Raw genomic sequence first — 16805 nt, forward strand, 5'->3', positions numbered from 1 at the left:
TGGCAATAGTCATTCAATTGCAATTATCGCTTTCTCCCGGTGGGCTAGAATTGAACCCACAAGATCTCCAAGGTATGCCTGTATTATCATTCTCATTTATATATAAGAAGTCTGAGGCTCAGGGAGATTATGTACCTGACTGAGGTCACACAGCTAGAAGGAGCAGAGGCAACAATGTGAATAAAGAGAGAAGGAAGGGAACTACTAGCCCACCAGAGTTTAGCCCGATGACCACGCAGTATGGTACAGACAGTGTAAGACATAACAAGTTGAAATGAAACTTACGGATGCAGCCGTTTGGGGCGTCAACTGGAACACCATAAGGGCGGTAATAACCCTTAGCACAGATTTCACAGTTCACACCAGCTGTGTTATGCTAGAAAGAAGCAAAAGAAACTTATAAGGAAGAGTACCAGGAAAGTCCTTACTTTGTGCTGTTCATCCAGTGAAATCATGGTCACATACGACTATAATTTCAAAGTCAAAAAAATAAGCATTCATCTTGAACTTGAGTCTCCAAGATCCTTCACAGGGCACTGACTGACAGGTGGCTCTGGGTTTTTTGGTTTTGGTTTTTTGTTCCGTTGGAAAAAGAAATAAGGGTAAGTTCCATGGACTAGACATCCCAGGTTTTCCCCTCTGGCACAGAATTGGCTTAGTGAAACACCTCATATTTCAGTGAGAAAAAAACTCAAGAGCACTATTCTCCCTTGCTCAAGCAGAAGAACTGCATGAACAACAAACGACCCTGAGGTTTCTCCCAGGGCTGAAAGGGCCACGTGTGTATCTTTATCTTTACCAAATTTCGGAAGAAATAGCACACACTGATCCTCTTCTCTTGTCATCCCAATTTTATCTGTGCTTTAGTCATGAAATCATGTTCCAAACATGTCTGTTATGTGAATGGACAATGTAGGCATGAGTCTCCTACACAGAGTTCATTTTAAAGTACAAGACTAGGCAGATTTTTATATGTCATGGTTAATCCTTGTGATTGTCACAAATCAAATTGCCCAACATGTATCATCAGTTTCTAAGAACTATACAGCACGGATCAACTCAGTGCTCTTGCTCTCTAATTCGGAAACAATCAGAAGGACAGTGCTATTTCATTAATGAAAAGGGATGCAATAGAAGTTAAAAAGAAAAAAACCAATATAACACACTTTGGCCCAAAAGAAGTCTGCATAAAATCAGAGTGGAGAACAAAGACCCTTTTCTGAATCCCTGCTCCCATTTTAGATAGTTTTATTAATTACAGATTTTTATTTACTGTCACTCCTTGTCCTGTGGGCTAAAATCTGAATTCACTTTAACACTGAGGTCTAAAACCACACTGGCCAAGTCTGACTCAACATTTACATGTGTAAACATTTGGGCAAATAAGAAACAGCTGTAGTCCACCTCCCTTCAATCAAATGCCAATTAACCTCTCAACTCTGCTGCTTGCCACCATGAACTTATAATAGACAGGATGTGAGGTTAATCTTGGTTCCCATAATTTTTCCCATTGAAGAAGGAAAACTTCTTTGAAGTGGGCAACCCCGCCTGTCCCTTCTACCATAAATTTTGGTTAATAAAGCACCTGCCCCAGGTACTGTAGTTTTAGGACACAAAGAACATCAACAAATGACCAAAAGAGAGCCACAAATCCCCCTGCAGATGGAATGATGCCCGTAGTTTACCTCCAAATCTTGGGTGTTCTCTGGGACCCTCACCTTCCCCTGAGAGAAATGATGCACCATTTTATCCACAAACATTATGGCCATGATTGGACCAATGTCAGAGGGAGACCCAAGGACAAGTGGTGCTTCTGTATTTTCCATATAGAAGGTGCTGGGGAAGCAGTCTCACTGGGAAGAATGGGAGCCTGAATTTGCATTTGCCTGACACTTAACACAAGATGAGAAAACCTCAAGCTAAAGAGAGGTAGGTGCCAATGGAATCTATGCAGGAGATAAGCCTACCTCTACCCCACTTACCCTTTCCTTTGGCTTTCTACAGAACACTCACCTAGAAGACCCCAGGCTCTTATCATTGACCATAATCTAAATCCTCCAAACACACCTCTTCCAAGACACTTTTCAATCTTCAAGTAAACCGCACATCTCCTCTTAATTCCTCACAGTTCCTCAACCGCAACAACACCGTTGCTGGCTTCCATTTCGGTGAACCTCAAGCACGTGGAGACTGTTAGTCTACTCACTGGCCATGCTCTCCCAGGAAGCCTCTGACCTGATTTTCCTTCCAAAGGCCAACATGACTTGGCCTGTGACCTCTCTGCCCTATCTGTTCTGACCCTCTCCCTTCCAGCCACATGGTCCCTTGTGGGGACCATGTGGGCCTCTGCCCTGCCATCCCCTCTGCCTAGAATGCCCTCTCCCAGACAAATGCCTGACTCATTCTCTGGTTTCTTCCAGGTCTTTACTCCAATACCACATCCTAGGGAACTGGCCACCCTACTTTAGACATCCCATACCCCAAACCAATACTTAAAATAGTAAACCCCAGAAGTAAAAATAAAATCAATAACATATGAGAATATGGCCATCTCTGACAAATGCTTGCCCTGCAGGATAATGACCTGGCTGTACTACAAGCCAGCTGATTGGCCATCCGTATGTCCCCAGGCCCAGCTCAGAGGAGATGGCAGATAGTTCTCATTCTGCCGTTACCAGAACTACATAGAAAAGGTGGGAGACAGCCAGGTTAGCTAGTGCATAGACTGAATGCTGGTGTCCCCTCCCAAAATGCATATGTTGAACCCTAATCTCCAATATGATGGTATTTGAAGATGAAGCCTTTGAAAAATAATCAGATCATGAGGGTAGAGTCCTAATGATGGGAATAGTCCCCTCAAAAGAAAAGTGATGATCTCTGTCTCCACTGCTTGAGGACACAGTGAGAAGGCAGCCATTTGCAAACCAGACACTGGATCTCCCAGGGCCTTGATCTTGGACTTCTCAGTCTCCAGAACTGTGAGAAATAACTCTATCTAAGTCTTTTTGTATAAACTCCAATAAGGTTTCATAGGTTTGGATGCAGCCCCACCATTACTTCTTCTATCTGTTGTTTCTTGGAGTACCTCTAATCATTCCATCCATTATAGCTATGTTCTCCTGCATGGATATGTGTCCACTTTCTATCTTTCTGGAATCTCTTTCTGAAATTTCTGGTCATCTTTTTCTTATTTTTCATGCTACTGTGGATTCCAGAAGGAGAAGATATTTTGCCTGTTGATGATCTTTTCTGTCATACTGTAGAAATGTGTTGCAGGAGGAAATGTAGCCATACATGCTCTATTTCTTGACCCCATCTCTTAGCTTTGTGTGGTGTAGGTATGTAGAAGAGACAAGCAGTTTGGAAATAGTGCAACCAACCCATCAAGGACAACAGCTAGGGAGCAAGCCCGACTGTTAGATCACAAGTCATGTCTCCACAAAGAAGCTAAAGATTCCGATTTAGTTAATGGAGATGAAGTATCTTCAAGCATCCTCTCAAACAACATGGATAATTTTCAATCTTAATAAGAACATCAGTATTTCATCAAAGGAAAGAAATCAAGGAGTCAACCCTCCAAATGTTGTGTTCCTCGCCTTCTTCTTTCATTGCTCTTTCCCCCTAATATTTTATTATAAAAATTTCAAAGTTTACAGTGAACATCTATACATGCCCCATGTAGAGTTTATCATTAACATTTTACTCCACTTGTTGTATCACATCATTACCCATTACTCACTTCTCTATCCACTAATCTGTCTGATTTTTTATGCATTTCAAAATAAATTGCAGATATCAGTCACTAACCCCTACAACTTTAGCATGCATATAATTAACTGTAGCTCAATGTTTGTTTTCCTTTTCATGTAAAATTTATATACACGTGCAAAACTCTTAATTGTACATTCACTGAGCTGTGACGAATGAATACATCTGTGAAACCCAAGTCCCTGTCTAGATATAGGACACCACCATCACATCAAAAAGTTCCCCACACCCCTTTCCACTCAACTGTCCCAGCACCACCTCCCCAGAGTTAACCACAGTACTGATTTTCCCACTCCTGATTAGTCTTCCCTGTTTCAGAATTTCGTTTAAATAGCCCTGGAACTTTACATATTCTTTTTTGTAAATTTTTCTTAAGATGATAGTGTTAAGGTTCTCGCATTTTATTGCATGAATCAATAGTTTATTGCTTGCTATTGCTCATTGGTATTTCATTGTATAAATATGGCAGTTTGTTCAACCATCCTACTATTAATAGACACCTAGACTATTTCCAGGGTGAGGCTATTGTGCATAACATGCAATATATAAACTTTTTGTAAACATGTTTCCATTTCTCATGGATAAATGCCTAAAAGTGGAATTTGTGAGTCATGGCGTAGGTGTTTTATTTTTAAAAACTGCCATTTTCCCATAGTGATGGTACCATATTTTATTCACATCAACAATGCATGAAAGCTATGGTTGCTCCACATTCTCAACAAAATTGATAGTAAGTTATTATTTTAATTTGCATTTCTCGGATGACTAATGATCTTAAGCCCTTTATTACTCATATTGGCCATTCATATGTCTACTTTGGTGAAATGGCTATTCAAATCCAAAAATATCTTATTAGGTTATTTGTCTTTTTATTAGTGAGCTGTGGGTGTTTTTTATATATCCTGAATACCAACCACTTGTCAGATTTAGGTTTTATGAGTATTTTCTCCCCATCTGTGGCCAGCCTATTTGCTTTCTTGATAGTGGGTTTTGTGAGCAGAAGTTTTAAATTTTGATGAAATCTAATTTGTCAACTTTTCATGGTCATTGCTTTCTGTGACCTAAAAAAAAACTCGGCTCATGTTCTGAATCACAAAGATATTCCTCTATATTTTTCTCTAAACCACTGCAGTTTCCATGTTACTGTAATCAGATCCATATCGATTTAGCTTTTATGTATGATTTGAGGTAGTGATCAAGGTTTATTTTTTTCCCCATAGAAACATTCAGTTATTCCAGAACCATTTGTTAAAAGGAATTTCTCCCTCACCACCATCCCCACACTGGATTGCTTTGGTACTTTTATCAAAAGCAAAATGTCCATAAGTGTGGTTCTGTTTCTATACTCCGTGTTCTGTTACACTGACCTATGTATCTACTCTTATGTTGATACGACACTGTTGTGGTTATTGTAACTTTATTCTTAGTCATTAAGTTAGATGATGCAACTCCTCTAACATTATTCTTTTTCTTCACAATGGCTCTGTATATTCTAGGTCATTTATGTAACCATATAAACTTTAGAATCTGCTTGTTTGCAGCACCTGGGTGGCTCAGTCAGTTAAGCATCTGACTCTTGATTTCAGCTCAGGTCATGATCTCAGTTTGCTTGGGATTCTCTCTCTCTCTCTCTCTCTCTGCCCCTACTCTACTCTCTCTTGCTCTCACTCTCTCTCTCCCTCTCTCTCTCTCTCTCTCTCTCTCACACGCGCGCGCTCTCTCTCAAAAATAAACAAATAAATATTTAAAGAAAAACTAGAATCCACTTGTCAATTTCTACCAAAAACCCTGCATTCAAGTGTTAAATCAATTTAGGGAGATCAATATCTTAAAATGGCAGATTTTTGTTATATATATTTTACCACAATAAAAAATTTAAGTTAATTATGCTAAGTATGTAACTTAAACAAGGCATTTCAAGTTTACATTGGAAAAAATTACAATGAACATAAACAAGTTTCAATAATTTCACATGCAAAAAAATGCTTTCACGGGACCACTATGAAAAAAAAAAGGGACTACACTGATGTTTTGTGGAAGAGCAAAGTATAAAACAGAATATCTCCAAAAGAAGAAAGAAGAACAACGTACTTTAAAGACACACTGCAGGACACATTTTATAGATACATTAATCCTTCATCTGGAGAAAGGATTCTTCCTACACATCCCAGTGCAATGCTTCTGCAACTTTAATGAGCAAAACAATCACCTGAGGGTCTTAGAGAAAAAAAGATCCTGGGATGTATGAAACCTGTGATTTGTAAGAAACTTGTGACTTCCACTTTCCTTATATTAATTAACTGCAATAACAAATGGTATAAAATGTGTGGAGTGGGAGAAAGATGATGGTGGATCTTTCTAAGGATTTGTGGCCCTGGCTCCATACAAATGCGCGTCTCAGGAAAAGAGTACCCCTTTAACAGTAACATTAACAAAACATCACTCTAACGGCACACAGGACAGAGTGACAATATGGACCAAATTCATGAACATTGTAGCTTCCTCTGCCATACATTCCTCTTGGCTAATTTCTAGTGAACCCAACTGTCCTACAGGAGGGATAAAAAAAAAAATCTGTGTTTCTTATTAAGGGTCAATGGCAGACTCCATAAATTGATCACGAGGTACTTCCTTACTAAGTCTAGATTTAGAAACTGTCTGAAAACAAGATTTGGGATCAGCATGGAAGCTGATGGCTATTCACCCTCCCTTTCTACCCCAAGATGGAGCATCCACGTTGACAGCCAGAGATTGTCCACTTCATTCAGGCAAAGATCTAAATGAAGAACGTAATCGGTAGAATCTGGGCAAACATGTCTCAGTCCATTTTCCCTACAATCCTTGGATGACATCCAGCTAATAAGGACTTTTATATACAAAAGTAATGTCTATAGAAAATACTTTATTTTATTTTAATTTTTTAATGTTTCATTTATTTTTGAGACAGCAGTGGAGGGGCAGAGAGAGGGAGGGAGACACAGAATCCGAAGCAGGCTCCAGGCTCTGAGCTGTCAGCACAGAGCCTGACACAGGGCTGGAACTCACAAGCTGTGAGATCGTGACCTGAACCAAAGTTGGGCGCTTAACTAACCTAGCCACCCAGGCGCCCCTGCATAAAATACTTCAAATTGCATCACTTACTGACATCTTTTTGGGAGCATGGCTTAATGACGTTCCTTTCCTATGGTGACATATCCCCTTTGACCTAAATAGCAACTCACCTGACAATTAATGCAGACCCCTCCACCTGAATAGACGCCTTGGATATTCAAGCTTGCCTGCTGCCTCTCAACATCAGGATCATAGTAACAGTCGATGGCATGACCATGGCAGTTGCACGCTGAAAAAGCCATTCGCAGTTAATATTCCATCATTATTATGAGACACTTAGTAAATTCCCCTAGATAGGATTACCACTCATTCAGCCGCAAGAAAGTCTATTCTGTATATGTGCTGCCAAAGCGAGCACAAGAAAGCCTATTTTGGAACACCATACTCTCAGTGGAAAATTTTAGGGATTTTCACACAAAGACTAATCTGTAACAATATGCAATGAACAGCTTCTTTCATTTAAAATTGAGTGGGAGAGGTTTCTCTTTAAAATAATAAAATAAAAGGTATAATTACAACTTATGGAGATAAGCCAAAATGCCAATTAAGCTTCATGCACAATGAGAATGTTACTTCTACCGCTATTACTACTACTTACAAGAACAACTGAGCTCTTGGTACACTGTAAAAAGTGTTTTATGTGCAATATCTCATTTAATGTATGTAATAACTCTCTAAGGTAGGTACTATTACCCCCAGAGCCCAAATGGGGAGGCTGAGGCTTAGAGAGGTTAAAGGGTGTGACCAGTAAGAGGCAGAATCCCGATCTGTATTGGACTCGAAAAACTACTCCCGATGTCAACACTCTAAGTTGTCATCTCAGCACTATTTATAGTAGCAATAAACTGGAAATAATTTTAATATCTAGTTATAAGGAAATGGTTAGCAAACAATAGCATGTTTGTTTGACTGTCATTTCTATGAAAGCAGAGACAGCTCATGTTTTGTTTGCAAACATGGGCTCCACCACCCCCCACCCCAGCACATAGTGAATACTCAATGAACACTCATTGGATGTGCTTAAGTCCACAGAATGGCAATATGTGAGCTATCCAAAAGGATGTCAAAGAGTTTTTAATGATATGGGGAAATATCTGTAAGCATTGAATGAAAAGAGTTGGATATAAAATTGTAGAAATACTTATATAAATAACCTAACATATTAAATAATAAGACTAAAGTCTGTATGAACAAAACATTAAAGCTATTAAGAGTGGTTCTATTTGAGGGCACCAGGGTAGCTCAGTCACTTAAGCATCCAACTTCGGCTCAGGTCATAATCTCATGGTTCATGAGTTCAAGCCCCATGTTGGGCTCTGTGCTGACAGCACAGATTCTGATTCTATGCCTCTCTCTCTCTCTCTCTCTCTGCCCCTACCCTACTCTCTCTCTCTCTCTCTCAAAAATGAATAAACATTGAAAAAAAAAGGGTGGCTTTCTTTGGGTAGCAAAATTATTGGTGATTCTATGCCTCTCTCTCTCTCTCTGCCCCTACCCTACTCTCTCTCTCTCTCTCTCTCAAAAATGAACAAACATTAAAAAAAAAGAGTGGCTTTCTTTGGGTAGCAAAATTATTGGTGATTCTACTTTTTAAATAATAAAAGTTATCTACAAGTAACGGATAATACTTCTAAAACTAGAATATAGAATTTAAAACCCATTTAGGATTGTCATCATTGCCAAGATGAAAAAGATCTAACATGAGTAAAATTCTTATTCTCTTTTAGAGAGAATATATATTCATTACATTCCACATAGATCAAATCTTCCAGATCTTTCTAGTAATTTGTTTTAATCAGTTCCCAGATAAATCTATTATGGAAGAAGACTGAGTTAGAATTTCAAGTTACGTTTGTGACAGGCTGAGTACCTTCTTTCCATTTCTTCAGTGGTGCCATGATTTTTAAAAAATTCAAGGCATTCATATTTACTACACTAGTTATTTCTCAAGAATTCTGTTCATTTTGAATTGCACTAATTCAAATGGAGTCTAGAAACCATCTAATGAATGGATGTTAATGGGTCTGATTTTCATATCCTGTTTTTGTCACTTGTAATCACTTTGACAAGTTTACACAGCTTTAAAACTTATGATGGAAAATTTTTAAATTTTCCTATGTGCTAGAGTTAAGCATGACCTTCATTTACTGAAGGATTCCGCTAATCTAGAAAACGAACCAAACTGCTAATGTTGGAGTTCATATGATAACACTCATTCAATCAAAATATCCTACACAAGTACTCAAAAGCCATGGAAGAAACAATTCCTGATCACTACTTTTCCCTCTTTCGGATCCCATTATCCGGGGGTGAGGAATGGAGAAGTCACTGGGAAAGAATCTGTTAGCTATGACTATAAATGAGAAGGGCCACCCTAGTAACAATCTTGGACGGAGACAGAGATGCACCTGGGCGGCCAGCCTGGGGAGTATCAACACTTTGTAACAATGTTAGAACCTCTCAAAGCCCTCTCCCACCTCCTCAATAAAAGTCCTTTTGAGTGTTTGCCAGCCAGAGACCGCATCAATCTTCTCTCTTAACAGTTACAAAAACATTTAGCCAAAAAATATAAGGTACAGATTCTTTCTTTCCCACCTAGTTCAACAAACGTGGATCTGAATACTTTTTGGTCAGTTGAAACAGGCAAATCCATCTTCACATGCTAAAAATATACAGAAAAAAAATAGGCCACAGTCTCCGAAGCCAATAAATAAAACTTACAAAAATGTTGTCAGCAATTGACATAAATGTGTGGCTTCCTAGATTAGTTTAAGAGAATTTTCAGTTGGATGTCTTAGGGCTTGTTAGAAACAGTTTTCTTGCTTTATATTACACCATAATTAAAAGCTGCCATTTCCATCCTTTTTCCTTCCTTCTCTGGTCCCCTTCATCCTGCACCTGCCTCAATCCTACTGCAGAACCCCCACTACTCCCTGCGTCCTGCCCTCAGTAGACATCAATCTCACCACCTTCCCTAATCTCTGTCTCAAAACAGTTAGGATTCCTATCCAGTATTGAATCCTAAGACATAGTGAACCATATTTTAGATCGCTAAAGAAGGAGAAGCCAGTATTAAGTGAATGCTTAATACATATTAGCAATTATTTTTGCTGTTATTTTTGTTCTCATGTTCATACCTGAATTTGGAATGGGGTACTTTTACCTCCAATCTGTGAATTTTTCATTACCATAGACCTGAGTCCCTAAGCCTGACATGACCCCACGGTCTTCATATGCTCTGGAGTGGGGGGAGGTACTTAGCGCCGAGCAACGTAGGGAGGTGCGGGCGGGGCCTCGCTTCCTGGTACCCCTCCCCCAGCACTCACCTTCACACTCATTGCTCAGTTCCCACGTGGCTGGCTGCCAGGGCCTCTGATTGTATCCTGCACAACAGCTATCACACGTCTTCCCACAGGTGTGGTGCTGGCATTCACACTGAAACCTGGGCATGTGGTGAAGCACATCTTAGTTATTCAAACGTTCTGATTAAGACTAGTATTTCCTGTGTGAAAAACTGACATCAGGGTTACCCAAGGTGCCATTCACAGAATACTTATGAAGCACATTGCATATATCACTTCAAGTCCCCCTCTCATCCTGGTTCTCATCTCTATCTTACAGATGGTGACACTGAGATTTGGAGATGCCAAAACACTTGCCAAAGGTCAAGTGATGATGAACGGAAAGCCAGACTTCAAACCTAAGTTCGTCTGACTCCAACGTTCCAGCCCTTTCTTCCCTACTACCTTAGATAACAGGCAGTAAACACAGGAGCAAGCAAGTGTTGAGTGTATTGGAATGTGTTGGGTCGGACATCTTCACAAGGATCCCAAGCAGCCCTGTGAGACAGGACCTCTCGGGTTCCTTGCTCTCAGCCTGGAGTCATGCACAGAGATCCACCAAATCCAAGAGCCAGTTTCTAACAAGATCTAAGAAAACCCTGCTCCAAGAGGCTGCCCCAGATCCTATAAACAGCTCCTGGCAGGACCAAGAAACTGAGATTACTCAGCAAGATAGAGAGGTAACAATCTAGAAATCTACATTCAAAGATTACACATTGGACTTAAAATGTATCCAAGTTAAAATGAAAACATTGCCAGAGCATTGGAGTAGAACTCCAGGCTCTGGGCTCTCACTCATCTGTGCTTGAAAGAGGATTCAAAATTGTCTCGGCTGTGCCTGTGGGAATTCTCTCAACTCTTCTCAGGGAAGGAGTGGGGCGTGGGGCGGTGACATATATTCAGTTACACTCCAAAGAGAAGGTATCATCCCTCTCCCAGCCCAGCTGCCTGTTAAAGCAAATGGATACAGATTTTAATGATCGCACTTTCCTCAGTGCTGGAATCCATATGGACTTTTATCAAAGAGACAATTGCAGCTCACTGTCAATAAAGTATTTGCATAAACTGAACTGAAAGAATTTAAGGAAGATTGCTTGAAGAATATATATTCCAAATACTCTCATTGAAAAATAAAAAGTTTTTTCTACTCTTGCAAAAAGAAAAATAAAGGATGGGTACCAGTCTGAATCATATTGGTACCCACAAAGAATTGCTTAAAAATACAAAACAGATAAGCATAAGGGAAGGGAAGCAAAAAATAATATAAGAGCAGGGAGGGGGGCAAAACATAAGAGACTCTTAAATATGGAGAACAAACGGGGTTGCTGGAAGGGTTGTGGGGGAAACGGGCTAAATGGGTAAGAGGCATTAAGGAATCTATTCCTGAAATCATGGTTGCACTATATGCTAACTAACTTGAATGTAAATTTAAAAATAAATCATTAATAAAATTAAACAAAAAAGCAAACCATCTCTGGTAAATGCAGCTCATGGGGAATTGTAGATTCTGAACAAAATGCCGAGAGAAAATTATTACTATATCTAGCATCCAATCATTTCCAGCCACAAAAGCATCCCTCTTGTATTGATGACATGAGTGTCTACAGTTGCTGAACACTTAATAGTTAATATCCATGCATCTTATTGTATGTAAAATAGATCTCAATTAAAAACAAAATGGGTGCACCCAAGTTCACAGCAGCATCCTTCACTATAACCAAAAAAAGTGGAAGTAACCTAAATGTCCATCAACAGATGAATGGACAAGTGAAATATGGTATATACGTAATGAATTATTACTCATCCTTTAAACAGAAGGAAATTCTGACATGTTACAACATGAAGGAATCTTGAGGACATTATACTAAGTGAAAGAAACCAGTTGCAAAAAGACAAATATTGTGTGATTCCACTTATAAGAAGTACCTAGAGTTGTAAAATTGATAAAGACAGAAAAGGGAACAGTGGTTGCCAGGGTCTGGGGAAGAGGAACCAGGAGCTGTTGTTTAATAGGTATAGAGGTTCAGTTTTGCAAGATAAAGTGAGTTCTGGAGACTGTCTGCACAACAATGTGAATGCACTTGCCCCTACTGCACTTAATCCATTACCACTTAAAAATGGCTAAGATATTACACACTATATTCTGTGTATTTTACCACAATGAAAAGAAAAAAGGATTTGAAAACATATACCCCCTGACCTCATTAGACCAGGACTGACAAACAAGTTTTATTTCTCTTGCTAACTCTAATCAATTATTCATGGATGCCTGGGGCACCACCTGGGTAGGGGGGCCTGCACCCCAGGTCACCCACAGAGCACTGTGATTGATTAGCTATGTCTGCCATGGGCTGAAGCACATGGAAGCAAGTGCAGGGCCAGAGGAGGGGAGAAACAACCATTTATTTGTTGACAGTGAAACATTCCTATGGACGGCAAGAACTTAGAAATATTTAATGAAATGCAAACATCTTCTGAAACAATGAGACATTCACAGCAAAGCTAAAAATATGTGTACAATGTACTTACAATTTTTCAGGATTGTTTGCATTGCAGTCTTCTGCATGGCCGTTGCAAACACACCGCCCACCAATGCTGATGTCCTTTATGCTGTAATAATACTATATAACAGAAGACAGTAGCCTCCGTTTTACTAAACATCAACAAACTTCGCTTTACTCATCTGTAACTCACACCTACTTCCCTTTCACCCTGTATTCTTGAGCCTACCTTAACTCAAAAGGGAGCAGCATTTGGATGTAATTTCTCTTACAAAATAAACACACTCCTCAATCAAATGTCATAGCATATTGCTGAAATTGTGGATTCTTAAAAGTCCTAGGCTTTAAATGCATGGAGGGAAACTGCCTTGGAAAGTAAGCACGCTCTAGTTATAGCCTTTTGGAAAAGGATTAAGTGACTCCCAGGTCACTTTTCTATGTCAGTCTGGGTTTCCTAAATCCAACACATTTATTTATCAAAAATAAAATTTTAATATCAAAAAAGTTGTACCTACTATGTGCAGGCTCAGGGAAAGGGAAGAATATTTACAGCGATGGAGCAGATACAGTGCTGAGGCTGGCCGGCCACCAGCAGCTGTGACAGCCTGGCTAGCTCAGGGTTAATAAGAACGAAGGCAGTATTCAAGTTCCAAAGGGCCAGACAAAGCAAGCTTCACACTCTGCTGGGGATCAGCCCCTAGACAGGCCACAGATATGGGGAACCATGTCAGCCTCCAGGCACGCCCCCACTGTGCTGGAGACCTCCCAGCTAGCAACGACAGGTGGCACTATCTGCCAGCTCCTTTCCTTCTCAGACTTGGCAGGAGTTGCACGCGGCCCAGCGAGGAATCTAGGGTGTGTAGAATGATCTTTCTCATGAGATAGTGCTGCCAGTCAGAAGAAGACCTTGCTGTCAGCGAGGAAGTTTTTGAGTTTATAAGGACATGAGGATTATTGTATCTTTGTGTTGCTGCTGCAATCAAGTCACCTTAAAGTGCTCTATCCACTCAATGGAAGGGTTCGGTTCTGATCTCCAATGAACATCTGTTGAAGTGTCTTAGAGTCCTGGCAAAGTCTCACTAAGTCTGAAGATATTAATATGGATGAATTCAGTATTAAAGGGCTTTCTAGGACAGGTTAACACTAGGAGCTCTCATGCGGATCGTCACAGAAGTTTCTCTCTACACATGTGTTAAGGGCAGGCAGCAAGGGAGAAAAGCACTCAGACTTCACCCCAGCAGCACCCACGAGAGTGTGATATTCTGGTATATTCTATTCCTCCACTTCAAGAAGCAACCTAGATTGACATGAGGGGTGTCCAGATTATATGTGAGATCAGCCCCCTAAAAACTTCCTCCACAGAGAAGACTATGTTCACCTAAGTAAAAAATATACATACATGTGAGTACAAATCTAGCAACCTCCAAAAAGAATTAAAGGAAAAAGATGGTAAGGTACATTTGTGTCAAGGCTCCACAAAGTATCTAGGGACTGGAAAACCAGTCTGGCTACAGTCTACCCACACGCCCAGTTCTCGCCTGTACATTTCATCCTGGGATCCAATATAGTCCCCACCTACAGCGGCTGGGAGAGAGCTAAGGGGACACAAAATGTAGCAGGCAAGCCACCTACACCCAAGATGACTTACCTTTCTAGAAAATGATTAAAACTGTAGCAAAACCTACTTACCTCTCTGCCTTCCTTTTCCACCTCTCTGATATCCCCTACATAAGAAGCCAAACTCTATAAGATACCCTGTGCATCTTCCGTTCACCCTCTAGGTTCACTCTTCAGGACCCCCTTTCTCTTTCTCTTGCTGCCTTTTGCTCTGGGGCTGAACACGATGGGCTACAACAAGGATCTCTTGCCCACTGGCTTTCTGTTGGGCTTGGCCAGTGGGAGACACCAGCAGGAGATCAGAGGGTGAGAGAAGAGTGAGTTCAAGATTTTTATTCTGCTGGCTCCCTCTCTGCCCAGGACGCAGGAGTACCGTGCTGACACTGAGAATGAGAGATGTTTACCCAATGCAGTAGACAGCACTAGTGCTCACAACACCCATGTCCCCTCCACTGTGGCTGGATTACATCACCCAGTCTCCTGCACATGGGTGGGGCTACGCCGCCAATTCCTGCCAATGGAGGTCACCTGTGTGGTCAGGTGCACATGAGTCTTATCTATGCTCTCGCTCTTTCTGCATCTGCTGACCAGGGGCAGGGGATCTAGAAATGGGCTCGAGGTCTTACAGGATGCCTGTACCTCTACACAAAAAGAGCTTGGTCCCCTGAGTGACTGCATGGAGCCATATGCACCTGCTGACCCACAATGCACTGTGACATGAACAAAAAATTAACCTTTACTTTGTTACACCTCTGAGACTTGAGGATTATTTGTCATAACAACAGGCTAACACCAGAGGACTGTCCTCTTTGAAGAGAATGATTTTTCTTCAACAACTAAACTTCAACATTACATCTAGGATTTCATACAAGAACAACTCCTATGCCGACACCATTACTGGCTGTAAAGATTACTTAAAAGGCAGTTAATTTGATAAGCAAAAATAAAGTAACAAAAATGGCTCTGTAGGTGCTTAGAAACACTACTCACCCGCCGAGTGACGGTTGGGTCTCTCTGTGCTTTGGAAATGAGGTGTCCAAGAAGGGTGTTGGTTCGGAGAAAACACAGGCGGATGTTTGTAGCCTTGGTGAACTCCCTCAGGGTGTGTGAGAAAGTAAAATTTTTTGCACCTGGTCGACCATTTATCAAGGACACCACAATCTAAAGTAATCACACACAGAAGGGAAAAAAGTCCTTTCATGAAAATATAGCCACAAGTAACTAAAAATAACATGCCCCAAAGCACTTGATTTCTTTGAGCCATTAGAGTTTGTAGGTGGTCTTGGAACTTGTTTGTGTCTAAAAATATCATTGCTAGTTTTGTCTTCCCTTCCCATTCCCAGTTCCAAATTCTGGCTATCTCTCCTTAAAACCTGGGCTCTCAAAAAATGTTACCATTTCATTTTCAAACCCTTTGTTCTATCAGTGTAGTTATGAGCATCCTTAAAGGAGCTCATTTGTGGGGCACTTAGGTGGCTCAGTTGGCTAAGCATCTGACTTTTGATTTTGGCTCAGGTCAAGATCTCATGGTTTGTGAGATCGAGCCCCATGTCAGGCTTCGCTATGACGGTGCAGATTCTGCTTGGGATTCTCTCCCTTTCTCTCTCTGCCCTTTCCCCCCTTGTAAACACATGCATATTCTCACGCTCGCTGTAAAAATAAATAAACTTAAAAAAAAAAAGTTTATTTGACACTCTGTTCATGCCCATGATGGCCTAACTTTCCATGGAATTCTCCAATTTTCCCATTCTGAATTCCCATCTCCCATAACAATAGCTTAGCTGACTTCACAAGGACAAATGCAACTTCAAAGGGACACGAATTCTTTCCTGCCTTACAGATGATTCCCACCCTGCCCAGAGGGACTGGGCATCCTGCCATCACCTACCCCTCATCTCCTTACTCTGACAGCAGTGGGAGGGGTCTTCACCTCCAATTTTCTAAGCATTCCATCAGAAAAGACAGTTCAAGACCTATGGGCCATGAATCCGAATCCTGACTTCCAGGGAATTTGAGATCTCAAATAGAACCTCCAATGTCAATTCTACCTCATTTTTTCTTTAAAAAAAGGGATTTCAGGAGCACCTGGCTGGCTCAGTCAGTTAACCGTCTGTCTTCAGCTCAGGTCATGATCTCACGGTTCGTGGATTTGAGCCCTGTGTCAGGTTCTGTGCTGACAGCTCAGAGCCTGAAGCCTGCTTCAGATTCTGTGTCTTCCTCTCTCTCTGCCCCTCCCCCACTCGTGCTCTGTCTCTCTGTGTCTCAAAAATAAACTATATTAAAAATTGTTTAAAGAATAAATAAAAATAAAAAAAGGAATTTCCAACCCAGTTCATTCTGGGAGTCTTCAATGTGATTCCTTTACTAGTTAGTTTCAAGTTCTGGTTTCCATCATGATCTATGTTAGATGTTGACAGCACAAGTTTCACAGTTAGGAAAAATTTTATATTCTTATGTTCCTTTCTGA

General features: G+C 40.7%; 1 protein-coding gene across 1 annotated transcript in view; it reads right to left on the reverse strand.

Annotated features, from left to right (window-relative positions):
• The window catches only part of LOC115277423 (laminin subunit alpha-3-like), a 225862-nt gene that overhangs the window by 166823 nt on the left and 42234 nt on the right, over positions 1-16805 (reverse strand). The window contains 5 exon segments of the mRNA XM_029921574.1: positions 286-376; positions 6990-7108; positions 10206-10321; positions 12750-12841; positions 15329-15499. Of these exon segments, the coding sequence (XP_029777434.1) occupies positions 286-376; positions 6990-7108; positions 10206-10321; positions 12750-12841; positions 15329-15499 (589 nt within the window).

The sequence above is a fragment of the Suricata suricatta genome, chromosome 14 (assembly GCF_006229205.1).
Source record: "Suricata suricatta isolate VVHF042 chromosome 14, meerkat_22Aug2017_6uvM2_HiC, whole genome shotgun sequence".
In the NCBI taxonomy this organism is placed as follows: Eukaryota; Metazoa; Chordata; class Mammalia; order Carnivora; family Herpestidae; genus Suricata; species Suricata suricatta.